Source organism: Hoplias malabaricus, chromosome 4 (genome assembly GCF_029633855.1).
Source record: "Hoplias malabaricus isolate fHopMal1 chromosome 4, fHopMal1.hap1, whole genome shotgun sequence".
In the NCBI taxonomy this organism is placed as follows: domain Eukaryota; kingdom Metazoa; phylum Chordata; class Actinopteri; order Characiformes; family Erythrinidae; genus Hoplias; species Hoplias malabaricus.
The window spans coordinates 48,774,685-48,795,421 of NC_089803.1; the positions used below are offsets into that span (position 1 = coordinate 48,774,685).

At 40.1% G+C, this 20,737-nt stretch overlaps 1 protein-coding gene across 3 annotated transcripts in view; it reads right to left on the reverse strand.

The window, feature by feature from the left end:
• fbxo18 (F-box DNA helicase 1) overlaps positions 1 to 20,737 on the reverse strand; it is a 52,206-nt gene that overhangs the window by 24,474 nt on the left and 6,995 nt on the right. For all 3 annotated transcript variants that reach the window (XM_066667106.1, XM_066667107.1, XM_066667108.1), the window contains 11 exons: positions 18,469 to 18,659; positions 18,179 to 18,253; positions 17,893 to 17,984; positions 17,413 to 17,581; positions 17,044 to 17,263; positions 15,186 to 15,273; positions 14,532 to 14,618; positions 14,293 to 14,429; positions 13,454 to 13,550; positions 11,340 to 11,503; positions 10,784 to 10,859 (listed from right to left, as the gene is read on the reverse strand). In XM_066667106.1, the coding sequence (XP_066523203.1) occupies positions 10,784 to 10,859; positions 11,340 to 11,503; positions 13,454 to 13,550; positions 14,293 to 14,429; positions 14,532 to 14,618; positions 15,186 to 15,273; positions 17,044 to 17,263; positions 17,413 to 17,581; positions 17,893 to 17,984; positions 18,179 to 18,253; positions 18,469 to 18,659 (1,396 nt within the window). The remainder of the gene's footprint in view (positions 1 to 10,783; positions 10,860 to 11,339; positions 11,504 to 13,453; positions 13,551 to 14,292; positions 14,430 to 14,531; positions 14,619 to 15,185; positions 15,274 to 17,043; positions 17,264 to 17,412; positions 17,582 to 17,892; positions 17,985 to 18,178; positions 18,254 to 18,468; positions 18,660 to 20,737) is intronic.

The following is a 20,737-nucleotide window of genomic DNA, read 5'->3' on the forward strand; positions in this document are numbered from 1 at the left end:
CCCTGTTTCTCACTCTAATGTTCAGTACCCCCAAACAGCAGATATGATGTGGAGTTGCTTGTACTCGAGTCATCAGTAGACACAGGACAACACCTGAATCATACCTGCTGTATGGGTGTCCTGACCATTGAAGACTAGGGTGAAAGCAAGCAATCTTTGCAGAGCAAGAGCGTAGCATATGACATTTCCTGATACAGGAGCCACACTTTAAGACAGATTTTGTAGTGCTTTTAAATGTGATCCTTGGTGTTCTGGTGTCTCAGCAGAGTTGGATTGTAAAAAGGGGTAGTAGATGAGTGGGTGAATTTCTGGTCTGCAGACAGGTGAACGTGGGGCTTGGGTTATAGAGACAGCACAGAGCACAGAACTGACTCTGGAATTTCACCCTGGATTCTGACCCAATGTTCAGACCCCCACAAAGCAGAGATGATTTAAGTAGTAGATCATTCTGAGAACTGCAGTGACACTGACATTTCGGTGATAGGTCAGTGTTTGGCGACTTCAATAGACTTCAGAGTCGCCGAGCAGCTGAATAGGGGAAACGAATGCCCGACGCGTTCTGCTGTTCAAACACCAGTCCAAGCTTCAGTTGATGTTGCTTTATTTTATCAAATCTTCAACGTTCAAACATTAAAGTATCAATGAATCGGTCCACAGAAATCCACGATCGACAACGGTATAAAATCCAATTCAATCAGTTCACAGGCAAAAAATATTTACATCGGCCAAGGTTACAGCGTTTTGGACGGTCAGCAAAAAGTAGGCTTCCCCCATCACCCACTCACTTCCTCTCATCTAACGAGTGAACAGGTGATATTACAGACCATTACCGCCACCAACACCACGTGACCCAGTTAGCGCACGTCATCCCTTAGGTGCACACAAACCCAAAAAAAAACCCAAGCCTATGCCTGTCCTCAACATTCCAGCCCCTAATTATTACATTACCACGCAGTAATAATTATACATCTAACACCACAATCAAACACACAAAAAACACGTTACATCACAGATTCTCAATGAAAAGGAAGAGAATCATAATAATAATAATAATAATACAATGCACTTAAAAATCCATCCAAGTTATTTCTTTTCTTCTTCTTCTTGTCAGTCAGTCATAGGCCAGAGGTTACCAGCACTTAGCCTAAATATCAAGTCAGTTTGTGACATATATCTGTAGTGTTGTCAACATCAAGTCATATTGTAGTCCTATCAAGTTGGTTCCAATATGTTGTCATAAGTCAGAAGCCTCCTGAAGAAGGCATAGCTTCGTGATCGGTCTACGTACAAGGCTGGTTGAGGTCTTAACCCAGACCTGACGTACAAGTCCTTTCTTGTCTGGTGCAACTGCCGTGACTCTGCCAATTATCCAGGAACCACGAGGGGCAGAGTCATCCACTATGAGAACCACATCTCCAGGAGTAAAATTGCGTTTATTCTGTGCCCATTTCTGGCGCTGTTGAAGTTGTGGCAAATATTCTTTAACCCATCTTTTCCAGAAGAGGTCAGATATGTATTGGACCTGTCTCCATCTCTTACGTGCATAAAGATCATTTTTCTGGAACAGACCAGGTGGTAAGCATGGATTAGACTTGAGAAGGAGGAGGTGATTTGGTGTTAAAGCTTCCAAATCATTTGGATCATTGGATTCCTGTGTAATGGGCCTACTATTCAGGATTGACTCCACTTCACACAGAACAGTTTGAAGGCCCTCCTCATCCAAATACTGTGTCTGCAAGGTGGAGTTGAGAACCTTTCTGATGGAGCGAATCAACCGCTCCCATGCTCCTCCATGATGCGATCCAGTTGGAGGGTTAAAATTCCATTTAACCCCCTTCAAAGCCAATGCATCAGCAATCCTTTCCTGATTCCACTCTTCCATAGCTTGTCTCAGCTCATGCTCTGCCCCCACAAAGTTGGTACCATTGTCGGAATGCAGTTCTTGAACCTGGCCTCGTCTCGCAATGAAACGGCGTAAAGCGTTAATAAAAGAGTCAGTATCAAGAGATGAGACAACCTCAATATGTACAGCTCTAATCGCCAAACATGTAAAGATGGCTCCATAACGCTTCACAATACTTCTCCCACGCTTTATTTCAAATGGGCCAAAATAATCCACCCCAACAAAGCTAAAGGGAGGTTTCTCAGGGGTCACTCTACTTTCAGGCAAGTCAGCCATTTGCTGCTGGCCTAAGGATCCATGAAGCCGTCTGCAGACCACACAACTTGACATGATGCTTCTTATCAAGGTGCCCGCACCAGGAATCCAATATTTCTGATGCAGCCTTGAGAGAATATGGTTCCTACCATTATGACCCACCTCTTTATGGATATGCTGTAAAATGAGATTAGAAATATGAAGATCCTTAGCGATTATGGCAGGATGTTTGGAATTTTCTGACATAACAGCCCTACTAAGACGTCCGCCAACTCTGAGCACACCATCCTCTAAAACAGGATTCAGTTTATAGATGTAGCTGCTTCATTTCACGCTCTCTCCCCTTTGGAGGCAGGAGATTTCTTCAGCATACCTTTTCCACTGACAGAACTTTATTATTTGCATCTCAGCATCCTTAATCTCTTCCAATGAGAGAAAGTCGTTACGGAACTCCACCTTGCGATGAGCATCCTTACGCTGAGCTGCATCCGATAAAGGCTGAAAACGTGCCTTGTCCTTTCCATAATGCAAAAACAATGTCTTAAACCTCAGGATCCAACCCATCACCCTGACAAGGCGTATCCAAGAAGAGGTACGACTAATTAAATCAGTCAATGGGCCACCATCATCATCTGCTTGCAAAACATTAATAGCGGCAGACACTTTGACTTCAGGATCTTCATGTGGAAGTTCCTGCATGTTCTCTGGGTTTACAGGCCATTCTTTCTCTGGCTGCATAAGAAATGCGGGACCAGATATCCATTCAGTGTTAATTAAAAAGGGCTCTGCCCTCATACCTCTGGAAACAAGGTCTGCCGGGTTGTGTGTTGTGTTCACATATCTCCACTGGGAGGCCCTGGAAACCTTTAAAATCTCGGACACTCGGTTCGCTACAAAAACACGAAACCTAGATGTCTCATTATTAATATATTTCAACACCGAGGTACTATCTGTCCAAAACACTGAATCTAAGAGAGATAGCCTTAGCTCCCTCCTCCACAGTATATCCATACGAGCTGCCACCACAGCTGCCGTCAATTCCATACGAGGAATCATTACTAGTTTTAGGGGTGCCACCCTGGACTTCCCCATTATAAAGGAACTGTGGGTGCGTGAGCAACTGTTACGCAGGAGCAGGTAAGTAACAGCACCATACCCCTTCTCACTTGCATCTGCAAAGTGATGTAACTGAGCAGTGGTCACCTCTCCAAAGTCAGGAGGTTTTAAACATCTTCTGATGCTAATGTTGTCCAACAGATGCAACTCTCCCACCCAGTCTTTCCATTCTTGGGAAACTGCGAGTGGTATAACGTCGTCCCATCCTATCCCCTACTGGCACAGATCTTGAAGAATCTTCTTGGCTGTGAAAATAACGGGAGCAAGAAATCCCAGAGGGTCATAAAAGGAGCTCACTGTAGAAAGGATTCCTCCGCGGGTCATTGGCCTGTTTGGGAGGGATATGCAGAACTTAAATGCATCTGACTGCACACACCACCGCACTCCCAACGCTCGCTCAACGGGTAAAAGGACGTTTCCCTCCATCACTACCTTTTACTATTAAATGTGTTGGAGGAGTGTCGCATAGACTTCCGAAGACAGGATCTGTTGCAATTTTAACTTGACGCTCAAGAAAGAAAACAATATCAACGAATGTAGCTCTGCGATGCTGCCTCTCCTGGACGTCACACGCTACTGTTCGCCATTTGTCTTTCAACTTATATGGTAACCTTTTAATCACAGCAAGCATATTGGCAGGCGTGTTCAATTCAGAGAGGCCATGAACCTCTTCCATCGCATTGCAACACCCACGTAGAAACAAACAGTATGCTTGAAGAGCCTTTCCATCCTCTGATCTGATTAATGGCCATGAGTGGACCTTGTTCAGATAAGCAGATGCAATTACATGTTCATTTCCAAAATGATCATACAGCAGTGTCTTCGCCTTTATATATCCAGTACCATCAGACATATGTTGACAGCTCTTGACGAGTTCATTGGGCTGCCCCCTGGTATACTGTGCGAGGTAATGCAGGCAATCGTCAGCATTGCCTGTTTTTGCTTCTATGACCTGTTCAAACGAACGCATGAAGGCATGGAAATGCAGAGGATTGCCATCAAAGACTGGAATTTCTCTTTTAGGCAGTAACGAAAGACTTTGTTGATAGACCAGCATACTAGTTAATTCACTTTGTTTCTCCATAATGGAAAAAAGATTTTCACTGGTTGCTGGGCGAACGGTTGGCTGCAGTGGCAAACCTGGGATTGTGCTACATGGTCTTAAAGGATCAGAAGGCCCCCTTAAGAGAGGTGCAGGCTTATCCCTTTTCATGCTTTGCTGCACTGGTTTAACCATAGGCTTCACATTTCTAATAGTTGTATTTCCTTTTAAATTAATTGTCTGTGGAAAAAAGGTCTCTGCATCAGTATTGAGGATTTCAAAAATTTTTTCCTTCATTTTAAAATATGATTCCATTCCATTGGATTTCCGTGAAGCTGTACTACGCGCAGTGGATCCAATTCTCAGCACATTGACCTTTGCAACAGTTGCGGCGATGTCTGCTTCAAGTTGAAGTTGTTCTTTCTTTCTCCTCAATTGCTCCTCCTGTTCTTCAATTGCATGTTTTTCCTTGAGCATACGTTGACGTGCGAGCAAGGCAGCCATTTCTGCTTCTGCCTTGAGATGTGCAGACGTAGCTGACGATACCTTTGAGCTTAACTTGCTGCCTTGATTTGATACACTATCGGATGGCAACACATCATCATAGATGTCATGCTGAAGATTAGGAAACAATTGAGGTTCCTTTTCAGCGTGGTCTTGAAAACCCATTTCCCCCTCTAATGGGGTTTCTTGGGATGGCACAGTGTCAAAAAATGGCCTGCTTGAACATTTATCGACCTCAGAAAGCCATATTTTAACATCCTCAATAAACCCTTTATTGTACTTTATGATGCTTGAAAACCATGCATTTTGCTTATCTTTCTCATCAGATGGAATTAAAGGCAGCAAGGATTCATGCAGTGCACTGGCATCCTCAAACAGATGCATTAATTCATCAAGCTGTGATTTAACCTGTGAATCATTTTTATCATCCTTCATTAGCTCTTTAAGAGACAGAATTACCCTTTTCATTTTATTCACATGCCTTTTTCTTCCTGTCTGAATTATTTCAATTTTATTTGCAATGGCTTTCCCAGTAAGAACAACTGATCTTTTATCCTGTTCAGTTTTCCCAACGACAGATGCAGCTTGTGATCCGCTCATTTTTAGCATTCAAACAAAGAACATGCAAAACCAGCTTAAAGGCGCCTTCAGTATCAGTAGCAATTTCTTAACAGCTCGCTAAGCACACGCAAAGCCACAACACACATGCCAAATTCCCAATGAACTTCAGGCCTACACACAGCTCTAAACGGCAATAGCCACAGTCCAACAACACAGCGACAAGCCCGTCACAACGTCTTCTCCTGGAAGTAACCAAACTGCGTTCAAACAAGCAATAGCCAAAAAACAGCACAAGCACTGGTTACATACCACTGTTGTCTTCCCGACTCTCTCTGGCGGGCCGCTTTCGTTGGTTTAATGGCAGTGGTGTGTGGGCTCGCGTCAGCGTTCAGGCTGTGCACTGAATCCGGAAGCCTCCGTTGCCGTATTTTTTGCTGACAAATGTTTGGCGACTTCAATAGACTTCAGAGTCGCCGAGCAGCTGAATAGGGGAAACGAATGCCCGACGCGTTCTGCTGTTCAAACACCAGTCCAAGCTTCAGTTGATGTTGCTTTATTTTATCAAATCTTCAACGTTCAAACATTAAAGTATCAATGAATCGGTCCACAGAAATCCACGATCGACAACGGTATAAAATCCAATTCAATCAGTTCACAGGCAAAAAATATTTACATCGGCCAAGGTTACAGCGTTTTGGACGGTCAGCAAAAAGTAGGCTTCCCCCATCACCCACTCACTTCCTCTCATCTAACGAGTGAACAGGTGATATTACAGACCATTACCGCCACCAACACCACGTGACCCAGTTAGCGCACGTCATCCCTTAGGTGCACACAAACCCAAAAAAAAACCCAAGCCTATGCCTGTCCTCAACAGTCAGTGTGTGTAGCGCTCTTATGAGTGAATAAGACACAGCAGTGCTGCTGGAGATTTTAACACCTGTGTAAACTCACTGTCCACACTGAGATATTTTTTTGGTCAAACTTATAGATATAAATTCAGACACAGTTGCTCATGCATTCTCAGCATTGTAGTAATATTGACATTGCGATGCTATGTCAGTGTGTATTGTGCTCTTATGAGTAGATCAGACAGAACAGTGCTGGTGGATAATGTTAAAACCTGTGTCCACTCACTGTCTACACGGGTACACACACATACTCGGTTGGTCCACATTATAGATAAAAAAAGGCAGAGATAGTAGGTCATACATTTTCTGCATATCTGCTTTGTAGGTGTCCTGACCATTAAAGAACATGTTAAAAGGAGCAATGAAAGTATGCAGAGGAAGAGATGGACCCCTCTCTGTAGTTTTAGATCTACAAAGTGCTCCTGTGGACAGTGGAGCTGAAAATTTGGACACTGAAAGTAAAATAAGGAGATGGTCATAATGTTATTGTTGATTTGTTTAAATTTGCATTCAGTTGTCTGTGTCCTCTGGCCCTCTCTGACTGGCAGGGGAGAGGGGAGGGGGAGAGCTGAGAGTCTGTGTGCGAGGAGGAGAGGGAGGGGCTCATGGGGGATTCTGCATAAGATGAGATGTAACGGACATATCATTGATCAAGAACTAGTCCCTGGATAAGAACCCAAAATGGACATATGTTGTATCATATGAATTGTAAGAACCTGAACTTAGTAATTATCAAAATAAAGCTCCTTTCCCATGGTCTTCAGAATAAATCTGTCTCATCTTGCTGGTACTGCATCTCTAGGTGGTGGTGTAATCAATTAATAACCTATGCAATCAGTTGCTGTCTAATTGTAGCTCCCCCTTTCTGTGCAATGTGGTCACATTTAGCACACTACTTCAGAGTAATGACGTACATATGTGTACCAAGTTTTCTTTGATTTGGGTGACATTTGTTGTAGTTATAGCTCAAAGAGTGCAATGAGCCCCGTCCATGCATATTTGTTAAATAACTGCGGCAACAATGTGTCAAAAGTTCAAACTTTTTTTGATAATTATTTACCTACAGTCTATACAGATCTCAAAACTACCAGTTGTTTATTGATAAGACAAATTTCCAGGGAGGAGTTCGAAAAGCTCCATTTTCACATACCTGACTATTGTGGATAAACTATGCATTTTTTGACAATAGTTGTAATTGCAAAGTTGTAAGACACTATGCACAGTATGCAATAAAGTAAACTGCTTGTCGATAAGTTTAATTTTCGCTGAGATATTCCATATTTTCCTGTTGAAAATTTGAATTGCGTCCCCTAGTGGCTATCGTAATGAAAATGTTTCTGTGCTTAGGAAGTGCTGCCATGAACATACCATGCAAGCCTCAAGATGATAGGAGCTTGTTAAGGTCTTGAAATAACAGCTGAAATCTTATTGGCCAATGGCTGCCAAGTTTTTTCGAATATGACATCTTCATCATAGAATTTCATTCAGGAAATCACCCACTACGTGCATACGAATCGGCATGTCAATCGGAAAATCCTGTAAAGCATAACAAATTTTTTGTTGTTATAGCACCCCCTAGACTTGCAGTTGCACAACCAAGTAGTTATATCTTCCAGCCCTTATAGGGATCAAGCATGTAAAGTATCGTAACCTTCGAAGAAAGCATTTGTGAGTTATAGTTGCATTTGTCTGATTTTTGGAACGTGAGCTCCACCTCTGTAATTGGGCAGAGTCTGGAAGCCAAGCAGTGATGAAGTTCCAACTTTTTTTGAATAATTATTAAAGTTCACGTTCTTAGGATTCTGCTTATACCACATATGTCCATATTGGGTACATTTCCAGGGATTGTTTGTGCTCAAAAATTAGTGTGATTTTGCATATTATGCAAATAAGCTCAAAAGCTAAGTGGGTGGAGCTTATGGGTTCTTGAGGCCTTTGAGGGTCTGACCTGAGGAATCAGGGAAAAAAAGAAATTCGCCTCTACACCACACGGGGTAGGAGATACAGACGTAAACACGTTCCGCGTCGCTATAGCACCTCCATCATGCTGATCGGACTGATTCTTTGCGCCTGAGTAGTGAGAGGGTTTACTACTACTTGACCAAATGACAAGTCTGTAGGACCTACATTTAGGGCTGCCCATCGCATTTCATTGGAGAAATAGAACAAAAAAAAAAAAAAAAAAAAAAAGCGAACAGAACAAAAACAGAACAAAAACAATTGGGCTCCAGCACTTGCAGTGCTTGGATCCCTAAATATGATTGATTGGAATCAAAGGGGCAAATGTGATGGAAATGATTCATAATAAATTAAAGGCATTGTTAATTTCACCTATATCAGCAAAAGCCATATATGCTTGTGTGACTAACGTTGTTTTCCCTTCTTGAACACTCTGTGAAGGCAGCAGGCTTATGTGTGTGTGTGTGTGTGTCAGATAACGGTGTGCTGGCACATCTTGACCTTCAGTTCCCTTACTCTCTGTACTGAGTTAAGATAACTGAAGCTAGTTGAAACGGTCTGGAAGGGGACTCTCAGAGCAAAATGTGTCAGAACATCACAGGCAGTTAGAAACAGAGTGAACACCTGCGTAATGTAACTTTTTCCATATGAGACAACAGAATGACAGTTGTTGTATAAATAGGGAGGGACTAGGGGTATAAAGGCTTTTTGAGAAACCGTCCCAAGGGGAGAAGGAGAATAGAAAGATATATGCATTGCATTTCCTTACTCCAATAAATTTGTTACTCACTTTGATAGCGACATTTCTGTCACAATTTTCCACCACACCTTCACTCCACTTCACATTTTCTCTTTTTAAGCCTTTTTCAAGGCTAAAGAGAGAAATGACTCAGGTTTGAAATGACTCTGCAGGCTCCTCTGCAGGCATCAGACTCTCATGGCTTTCTTAAACAGTCTTGGGCTCCTCAAGCGTGGTCCAGATACAACAGAAGTTCTATTTTAATTTTATCACTTGTAGAAAACTATAGTTTAAGAAAAGTTGTAGTTTAACTCCAGCAAAAATTAAATGCCACTCATAGCATGAAGGAGACCTCAGACATTCAAAGTGATGACAACAGTTTTGTGGACCAGCAACGAAGACGGCCACATGCACCCTCAGAATGACCTTCTGCGATGAGGCCCAGGAGAGACCTGCATGCATGCGTGTCTCACAAGGCGGCAGATAAGCGATGACGGAGAATCCCCACAGAGAACTTCAGAACGCCACCAGCTACGACGGAGGGGTTGGCGTCTCTCTAAAAAGGGGGAGAAAAAGAACACCCGCGGCTGAAGGCTCACGTCTGCAGTTCTCCAGGAAGCCACGCCAGAAAACACCGCGCGTCAGCGACATACTCCCAGTCCATTTCCCGGGATACGTATTGCTCAGGAGGATTTCAGTGCTCAGGAGGTTGGTGCTGAATGCTTGCTAGGATAAACAATAGCCTTTCTAGAATTTAGGGTAATTATCATAAAGAAATTTCCTCATATATTAATCTCCCTGTTCCCTCATGTATCGCTGTAATCCATTTCATTATATGAATATATAATCAATATTCATTATTTGATATAACAATTAATAAACCAGTTGTGTGATAAAACCAGTCATCTAACATGATTACCTACTTGTCCAAGCTAAAATTGGACAGGTAAAGACACTACATATTATTTAATGATTCCCAAACATGGAGCTTATCAAAATGAATTAAATAATTAATTATTAATAAAATAATAATTAATTATCATTGACTCTGCTATGTAGTGCTTATGCCACCGCAAAGTGTGCATACTTTTTCCACTACAAAGTCTACATAACTATTATCAGGCACCACCATGCTGAAAACATTTTTTGGATGGCATCTAACCACAAATGTGTCTGGAGTTAAATCACTAATGGTAATTTAATTGGTATTTCCTATGATCAGATGAAACATAAAACATAAAACGTATTAGCAACAACCACTCAAGGTGGGTTTGGTTTAAAGATGTATAATCAAAATATGCCCAATATTAAGTACAATAGAGGATGTGTGATGTTGTGGGGTTGATTTGGACCTCCTGAAATACCTGGAAATTTTAGTTCAAAATCTATCAACTGGTGGATCTTCCAGAAGGACAATGTTCCAAAATCAAGCTTCTTTCATGCCCATCTTAGTCCCCTGATCTAAAACCCATAAAAACTGTAGGGTCAGCTAAAGAGATAATTGTTCAAAAGAGGACCTATGATATGCCAGGAAGAATGAAAAAAAACCTTCTTAATTTTCATTGGAAGTCAATGTAAAAATATTTTATTCCAAGTAATGTTAGAGCATTTCTATTGGTCCATTCATCATGATATTTTCACACAATATGGACAGCTGCTGCATTCAAATTATGTATTAAACAAAGAAACTGTCAAAAATGCAGATGTTTTTCATTGTACAGTGATGATATAGTCAATGTAATCATAAGAGCTATAAAGGCGTTTCTATAAAGATATTTAAATACATCACTAACCTCTCCTTCGTTTTTCTTCTGGCTGCATTAGAAACCAGATATCCAGGATTTTGTTTAGGCCAAAATGTTCAACTCCCTGAAATATAAGAACTGGATTTGAATCTGTAAATCTTGAAATTTGTATAACATTTCAGAGCAGTGTCAGGAGAATTTTTATTGCTGATCTACACTACATGGATACAAAATTGGGACATGTTTTCTTTTCATTGAATTCAGGTGTTTCATTCAATCCCATTGCCACAGGTGTATAAAAACAAGCATCTTGGTATGCACTGTCATGTGAAAGAATGGGTCGTTCTTAAGAGCTCACTGAATTCCAGCCTGATACCAAAATTGGTCTCAGCCAACACCAGTGTCTAATTTTACAAATGATCCCAGAAAAACAGAAGCTGTTATGGTGGTTTAGGCGGGACAAAATCCATATTAATATTTATTGATTTAGAATGGGATGTCATAGAAACTCCTGTAGGTATAATGTGTAGGTGTCCAAATAATTTTGTTTACATAGTGTAGCTGCCGGTTCAAAACCAGATTTAACAGTATTTGATAAACCTACTCCAACAATATGAATCTTGCAGTTGGAGTTGGTGTCAGTTAGACGTACTGCTTCACTAAACAATGTCAAATTACAGCGACACAAAATGGCCACTTTTCCTCTGTCCTTGGTCTTAGCCAGTTTTATGGACTCCAGTGTCTCTTTATCCTCTCCTCTCACACTTCCTGGAGAAACACACACACACACACAAACTGGTTGTGCAAAAATGGTGGCCATTTTGAAGTCTGCCATTTTAGATCCAACTTTTTTTTTTCCCAATGGGAAGAGGGTCATATGACACATCAAACTTATTGGGAGTTTCACAAGAAAAACAATGGTGTGCTTGATTTTAATGTAACTTTATTCTTTCATGAGTCATTTACAAGTTTCTGACCACTTATAAAATGTGTTCAAAGTGCTGCCCATTGTGTTGGATTGTCAATGCATCCCTCTTCTCCCACTCTTCACACACTGATAGCAAAACAGCAGGAGAAATGCTACCATAGGCTGCCAGTATCCGTTATTTCAGGTGCTGCACATCTTGATGGTATAGTGTGGTATATGGGGTACAAAGATAGTGGGGCCATTCTTCATCAATGGAAACCTCAAGGCCACTGGATATGTGAAATTGCTACATGATGATGTGTTTTCCTATTTATGCATTGAAGCTTGCACGTTCCCTGAGTTTTTCCAGCAAGATGTTGCACCACCACATTAAGGGTGTCAGGTCCGATTATTCCTAGATGAACAGTTTCCTGGAAAGTGGATTTGTCGTCAGCTGAATGGCCCCCAAGGTCTCCTGATCTGACTTTTATCTTTGGGGTCATCCGAAGGCAATTGTCTATGCTGTGAAGATACAAGATGTGCAGCACCTGAAACTATGGATACTGGAAGCCTGTGCTAGCATTTCTCCTGCGGTGTTGCTATTAGTGTGTGAAGAGTGGGAGAAGAGGCTTGCATTGACAATCCAACACAATGGGCAGCACTTTGAACACATTTTATAAGTGGTCAGAAACTTGTAAATAACTCATGGTACTCGTCAAGCCACTCTTGAACAAGAGACAGCATCAGAAGCGTCTCGCTTTAAAAAAGGTCTGGACTGCTGCTGATCTGTCCAACTTTATGGAGACGCAGATTTCATTTTCCAACAGGACTTGGCACCTGCACACTGCCAAAGCTATCAGCACCTGGTTTAAGGACCATGGTATCCCTCTTCTTAATTGGCCAGCAAACTCACCTGACCTTAAGCCCATAGAAAATCTATGGGGTATTGTGAAGAGGAAGATGCAATACGCCAGACCCAACAATGCAGAAGAGCTGAAGGCCACTATCAGAGCAACCTGGGCCTCTCATATAACACCTGAGCAGTGCCACAGACCGAGATCGACTCCATGCCACACTGCATTGCTGCAGTAATTCAGGCAAAATGAGCCCCAAGTATTTTATGTTTATACTTTTCAGTTGGCCAGCGTTTCTAAAAATCCTTTTTTTTGTATTGGTCTTAAGTAATATTCTAATTTTCTAAAATACTGAATTTGAGGTTTTTATTAATTGTCAGTTATAATCATCAAATTAAAAGAAATAAACACTTGACATATATCAGTCTGTGTGTAATGAATGAGTATAATATGCATGTTTCACTTATTAAATGGAATTACTGAAATAAATCAACTTTTTCATGATATTCTAATTTTATGACCAGCACCTGTATATGATATTGTAAGAGACACAGCTATTCTGCTCAGAGATGCTCCTAACAAGGGAATGGTAAACAATGAAATTAGATAAGGGAATTCCATGAGTGTGCAGAGAGAACAAAATTAGCCCAATTCAGCATCACTTCCCTCAAACGGTGTGAATAGGCTTACAGAAACCTCTCACTAAAATATCAGCCAGCCCTCATGGATACAAAGCACACACGCTAAACATGACCAAAACATCCCAGAACAAATAAATACTTTTAAAAACAAATACAATTAAAAACTTTCATGATATTCTAATTTTATGACCAGCACATGTATATAGACAGACATGTGAACAGCAGAATAAAAAAAATCAGATTTGCTCACAAAATCAGATTGATGTACTTTTATATGCTGTGTGAACGAAGCTGAATATCTTTATATTAAACCTACCGTCCTGGTATCCACCAACCAAAATGTTCTTGACTTTTTTGCATACATGTAGTATTGTGGCACCAATATATGCAATCTCATAGCCAAACCTAAAACTCTGTAAAAGACAAAAACAATGAAATACCCTGGTTAAGCTTTAAGGAAAAAGTAAGGTGTAGCAAAAATTTATATAATGCTATCCCAAACAAAAATCAAGTCTAGTCTTGGATCAGCTCACTAAGCTTGCACTCAGTGTTGAAAAGATGGCTTCAGGAGCTATGTCTTCACAAAGATAAAAGATGCCTGCATATTTGGAAATGAAAGTAGCATTTCATGCCACAGGGTGATCCCTTTTCTTAATCTGGTTATTTATTAATAAAAGAACAGAATGATAATATACTGTTTGTCAGCTAAAAATATGATTTGTCAAAAAATATGGTCTTTTTCTATACATATAGTGATGTAGATATGCAGAAATTTGTCACAATTTGAAACTTATCACAATGAAGTCCCACATTGTTTACAGAACCTCAGCTTTAAACATAACTTTAATTTCTCACTTATCTATATTGGTGAAGAATATTACAATTTAATTCTTAACTGAACAATGTGATACTGCTCAGGGCAAACAGCAAAAAACAACGGAACTGCTGATGGAAAATAAATCAGCAATGCTCTTGTGGTTTATGTTAATTTAATAGCAAATACAATGTGAAAAATAAATATGTCAAACTTGAAATAGCTAAGCACTTGCATTTAAAAAAAATTGTTCATGTGCATCATTTTTATTTATTTATTTTTTTAAACACAATTTCTGAAACTGTATATACTGACCATAATTAGATAGGGTATATACACACCTGTGTTAGACAGAATACATGTGTATGAGGAATGGCATATAATGCATTAATAGCTCCTCTGAAAGTGTAGATCTGCTGATGGGGATCACCAACCAGGATCTTTCCACAGTGCTGGGGGAGCATGATGTCCATGATGACTGAAAAACAATATAAGCAAAACACCCAGACAGTACAGGTAGTTATAGTCATACCAAAATGTCTGAAAACAAAAAATAACCGTGAGTCAGCAGATCCTGTACCTGGGTTGCAATCCTGAGCTTCGTCAATAAAGATAACATCATAGTCATCCAGCACAGGCTTCTGCATCTGCCACAGTTTGAGGTAACCTGCATGAAACCCAAAGTGTGGGTTTTTTTATTAATATTGATGAACTAGGGCAGCATGGTGACGCAAAAGGTAGTGTCAATACTGCACAGCTCCAGGGTCCAAGGTTTGTGGGTTCGAGGCCCGTTCCGCATGAGGAGTGTGGTGAATTCTCCCCGTGTCTGCATGAGTGAATGTGTTTGTGTGTGTCGCCCTGTGAAGGACTGGTGCTCTGGACACACCACGACTCTGAACTGGATAAGCGGGTCCAAGATTAAATAAAGAATAAAGATTTTGAATTCAGTTAATTTTGATAAGGAGGAGTTTGATCTGTTCTCCCCGAGTTTCCTCCGGGTGATCCAGTTTCTTCCCATGGTCCTAAAACACATATTGTTAGGTGGATTGACAACTCAAAAGTGCCTGTAGGGGTGTGTGTGTGTGTGTGTGTATCGCCTGGTGAAGGACTGGCACCCACTCCATGGTGTGTTCCTGCCTTGTGCCCAGTGATTCTGGGTAGGCTCCGGACCCACTGCGACCCTGAACTGGATAAGTGGTTACAGAAAATGAATGAACAATTTTAATAAGCCTACCATCATGGGTCATGTAGTATGCCATTTCTTTGGTTGCCTCCAGCACAATCATTTTGCTCCAAATGTGCTGTGCATCATCAGCAAACAACTAAAAACATGTAAGACATCACTAATAACTAAGCATTTTTGGATTGATCAGCATTGTTTTCACATCTTGTAATAATTTTAGTAGTCTGCATGCATTAGTTTATCACCAAAAATACGTATAAAATGTAACATTACAAGCACAACCATGATAAACTACTCCAATCCTGACGAGTGACAAAAAAATCTAAAAAAGCTAAACCTTATTGATTCTGTGGCTTACTTGATATCATGGCAGCCAAATTTAGAACCCCCATCACAAATCTACAGGAAAATGCTGCAACAAATATGACTTAAGAAAAATCTATCAATAGATATTTTTTTCGTCACCACCTCAGAGCACATTCATCATAAAAAATACAGATAATGGTAAGAAATATGAAAAAGAGTGGACAGTAGCTTTAAAGTTTGCAGTGGCAGTTTGAACTTATTTAAGTTAATTTCTTAGCTGCAAAATTCTCTTGCCACCACAAAAAAGAAACCATTTTTTTATTCAACGCATCCTATTGCCTGAAAAAATAATTTCTGTACTGCTTAAGTAACGAACACCTTTCATGTTTAGCAAACAATTCCCAAAAAATTTGCCACATTTTTCATAATACAATAAAATATTTTTAAACCTTTTTTTTTTTTTAACTGACAAATCACATCAAATCAGTTTGATTTTAGAATGTGATCCTTGAAGCACATTACAAAAATGTTGGCCACAGACACTGTCTATGCCAGGGGTCAGCAACATGGGGCTCTTTGATCCCTCTAATGCGGCTCAGCTTTTGAAAATAATTAATGAGGATTTAATTAAAATGTATTTTATTTTAGTTCGTTCATTTTCAAAATGTAATTCTATGAAGATTATGGCGATCTTGTAACATCTAAATTATTTTAATATTTAAGTCGCTCTTAATACACGTCACAACATCCAATGTGCGGTTTCTTGAACTTTTTAACAGCAGACTGCATGGCGCCAGTAAAATAATGACACACAGAGGGGACAGCATTTTTGTTTGCTGCCAGTGGATAAGTTCTGCGTTATTTTCCATAACATTTACATTTATGCATTTAGCAGACGCTTTTGTCCAAAACGACTTACAAAAGAGGATCTAACATTCAAACTACAGCACAATTTATACAAAACACCTTACATTTGAGTGCAATATGCAGGAAGTAATAAGTGCATTAAAGAAAGATTTCAGTGCAAGAGATACTCTCGAAAGAGAGATTTCTTGAAGATTTGCGGAGAGGGTTTCTGTTTTCCATTACTACAAGGACTCAAATACACATTGAGTATTTTACTTAACCGTCAACAAAAAAAAACCCGTTATGCGCAGTGTTATTTCATTTAAAATTTCAAAAGGGTTTTGTGGCTCCCAGTGTTTTCTTTACTGTGTGAAATGGGTCCAAATGGCTCTTTGACTGGTAAAGGTTGCTGACCCCTGGTCTATGCAAACTAAGATTAGCCATGGCTAAAAACTTTTTACCAAACTACAGGAGAACATTTTTTTCCAGAATCACCCTGGTAACGTGAACTAACCTAGATCACCCTATAAGCTGGGGCTGAAGTGTGCTCATACTGGGGAACCCTGATAAAATGTGAATTATGTGCCACTTAAAGGGCACATCCTCTCAAACTCCCCACCAAATTCCTCAAAAAATGATTTCTAATTTGGGTTTTCCTTCAGAACATGATGGATAGGTTTTGGTATTTCACATTTGCTCCCATCCTAATAAATTGTAAATTTATTATGAATTACAGACATCAAAAGTTTTGTGTTACACTTTTTTTGGCTTCATCTGGGTGTTCATCAAGGCCACTGGTGTTTCTGTACACATCCGGGACGTGCTGGGTGCCAACGTGCATGTCTGAGGAGGCGCAGAAATTGTTGATAGTTTGTGTCACAACTTTTGCATTGACAAAACCTCCACGCCCTTCAGGAAGCTTCCAGGCCAGTGTAAAGGGGTGCACATTACTGCCCAGCTTGCCCAGCTTCATGTACCTGTGGTTAATCACATTTTCAGTCAACAATCTAGACAAAAGGTCTGATTTGCAAGCAAACAAAATTACTGTCAGCTACTACCAGTGCTGTGTACTACCATTAGTTTTCTTAAGGAACACTACAGTAATAAAAGCTAAATATTACATCACCTGTGTCCAATAGCTTTGAAAGCCATAGAGTGAATGGTCCTGCATTCCACATTGCTTGGGAATCTACATTTCGCCTCCATTGCCACAGATTTGTTGAAAGCAATGTACAGAAAACGCAAGTTTGGCCTTTGCTGGGCGTACTTTACCAGTGTGGTTGTTTTTCCAGTGCCTGGGATAAATTTTGAAAGTAGGAGTTTTTTTTATAGAAATATAATACAATTGTAATTAAAGGATATTGTTAATTAACAAAATTTACTTAATAAAGATCAAGAAATGCATAATATTTTGCCCTTTCACAGCAAAGCACAGCAAACATTAAAAACAGAGATTATTGGCACCTTGATTATTTGACTTTGTGGCAAGGTTATAATATGGTAACACTGTCAAGGAGACCTGTAATCAAGCTGGCGCAGCTAGTACTCAAAAAAAGGAACTGGTAACTTGTAATTAAACATTTAAAAAAAACTGTAGTTTTCTTACCTGCAAAGGCCATGATTTTGACAATGTGGTCATTCTGTATATCATGTTTGAGGATTTGCTGCTGTTCATTTGTGACTTGAAACTGCTCATCTCTGAACATAGATAGAAAAACCAACCAACCAAAACAACAACAAAATCAGTCTAATCAAGTTTCCATTAATGGTTAACTACATTTCCCCTGTAGCTCCAGCACAAAACTACATAAACTTGACATATACCATGTTTTGCTGACTGAAGGGGAAAATAGTGAATTTGATTTTATGCCATTGCGTTAATACCCTCCTACCTTCCTTTACCAAGGCTCAGAGGTGAGGTACTGTTCTCCATCAAGTGCAGCACATAAAAAACATTGTAGTGCCACCTTAGAAAAAGATGAGAATATTTGATTAGGAGGTTCTCAGTCTTTCTGGCTATAAATAAACCACCCTACATTTACACTGTGAGCAATATAATGAACAATACACTTTTTCAAAAAATGCTCATTACTATGATATTAATTTTGATCACTTAACCAGATAGCCCTGTCATACCTTTTCAACTGCCTAAAGCAGCACTGTTATACTTGTTACTTCTTACCTGTTACTGATGTTAATATTGGTATTCCTCATGGCAAGGAGCAGGGTGGCTACAGCCCACAGGTATTCAGAGACATCACTTGGGGTCAACAGATATCCAGAAGTACACAAGCAAGCCACAAGATCCAAGACATTCTTCGCTCCTTCGGCCAAGATCAGCATCAGGGCCATGACAGACCATGGGTTAGGTCCCTAAAGTGCATAATTATTATTAGTTTGCTCAAAAAATATTGATTTTAGTTCTCACTTCCTAGAGATCACTTGACCAAAATTCAAGCCAAAAGGGTAATTATTTACAAGGTTTTTTTTTTTTGTTTTTGTTTTTTTATGGAAAATAGCCAAAATTCTTACTATTAAAGAAACTTCACAGAAGCTTCAATAAGTAAAAATGATATTAAAAGGACAATAAGTAGTATTTTACTTTAAAATTAAAGCTTCAAAAATATTGTGATGCTCCATTAACTTTTACAAAGGAGAACAGAGCCTCTGTAGTTACTATCTGGGTTCAGCACTACAGACCTCCAATATATAGCTTTTGGAAGACGGTAGCAACTCCCAACCCCCTCGCATTTAAGGCGTAAATATTACTTACACTCTGCATCTGTAGAGTGAGCCCAGGAAAAAACTATTTTTGTAATGCCTAGGATGGACAGAAATACCTGTGGATTTTTCATATCTAAAATAAGACAAGTTTGATCTTCTTCAGTCTCTCAAAGATGAAAAGATGTTCAAGTACTGGTGGCAACATTTCTGGAGGTCTACCAGGTTCTGTATTATGAGGCTTCTAGATTTCAGTATACAGCGGGTGAAATAAGCAGTGAACACATCTCCAATTTTCTAAGTATACAGTGGGGAACATGGCTATTTGATACACTGTCAATTTTGCAAGTTTTCCCACCTACAAATAATGGAAAGGTTTGTAATTTTTTACTGTAGGTACACTTAAACTTTGAGAGACAGAACCTAACAAATTCCAGAAAATTCCATTGTATGATTTTTAAATAATCAATTTACATTTTATTGCATGGAATAATTATTTGATCACCTACCAACCAGCAAGAATTCTGGTTTTCACAGAGCTGTTAGTTTTTCCTTAAGGATCCCTCCTATTCTGCACTAATTACCTGTATTAATTGCACCAGTCTGAACTCGTTACCTGTATAAAAGTCATCTGTCCACAGAGTAAATTAATCAAACTCCAAGCTCTCCACCATGCCCAAGACCAAAGAGCTGTCTAAGGACACCAGGGACAAAATTGTAGAACTGCACAAGGCTGGGATGGACTACAGGACAATAGGCAATCAGCTTAGTGAGAAGGCAACAACTGTTCAATATGCAACAATTGTTAGAAAATGGAAGAAGAAAAAAAAAAATAATAATAAAAAATAAAAAACACAAGATGACTGTCAATTTTCCTTGGTCTGGGCTCCATGCAAAATCTCCCCTCGTGGGGTAAGGATGATTCTGAGAAAGGTCTGGAATCAGCCCAGAACTACACAAGAGGACTTGGTCAATGACCTGAAGAAAGCTTGGACCACAGTCTCAAAGTTGACCGTTAGTGACACACTACACCATCATGGATTAAAATCCTGCAGGGCACACAAGGTCCCCCTGCTCATGCCAGCAAATGTCCAGGCCTGTTTGAAGTTCATCAATAACTATCTGGATGATGCAGAGGAGGCAAGTGTTTGGAGAAAGAAGAAGGATGAGTACAACACCAAGAACACGGTCCCAACCGTGAAGCATGGGGGTGGAAACATTATATTTTATGGGTGCTTTTCGGCAAAGGGGACAGGACGACTTCACCGTATTGAAGAGAGGATGGATGGGGTCATGTATCGCAAGATTTTGGCCAACAGCCTCTTTCCCTCAGTAAGAGCATTAAAGGTGGGTTGTGGCTGGAGTTTCCAGCATGACAATGACCCGAAACACACAGCCAGGGCAACTAAGAAGTGGCTCTGTAAGAAGCATTTCAAGGTCCTGGAGTGGCCTACCCAATAGAAAATCTTTAAAGATATTTACTTTCCTCACACTCTTCTGCAATTAACCGTTTATGTCCTCTATCCTCTAGGCCTCCAAGATCCTCGCCACTTGCCCCAAGGCTTACAGATTACAGTTCTTCACAGCAACCGGAGAGAACTAAGAAAGGCAGAGCGAAAGTTGAGGAAATCCCAGCTTGACTTGGATTTTCATTCCTACCAATCTCTCCTATCTAGCTTCTCTAATGAAGTTACTTCTGCAAAGTCGTCTTTCTACAGGGGGAGACTGAC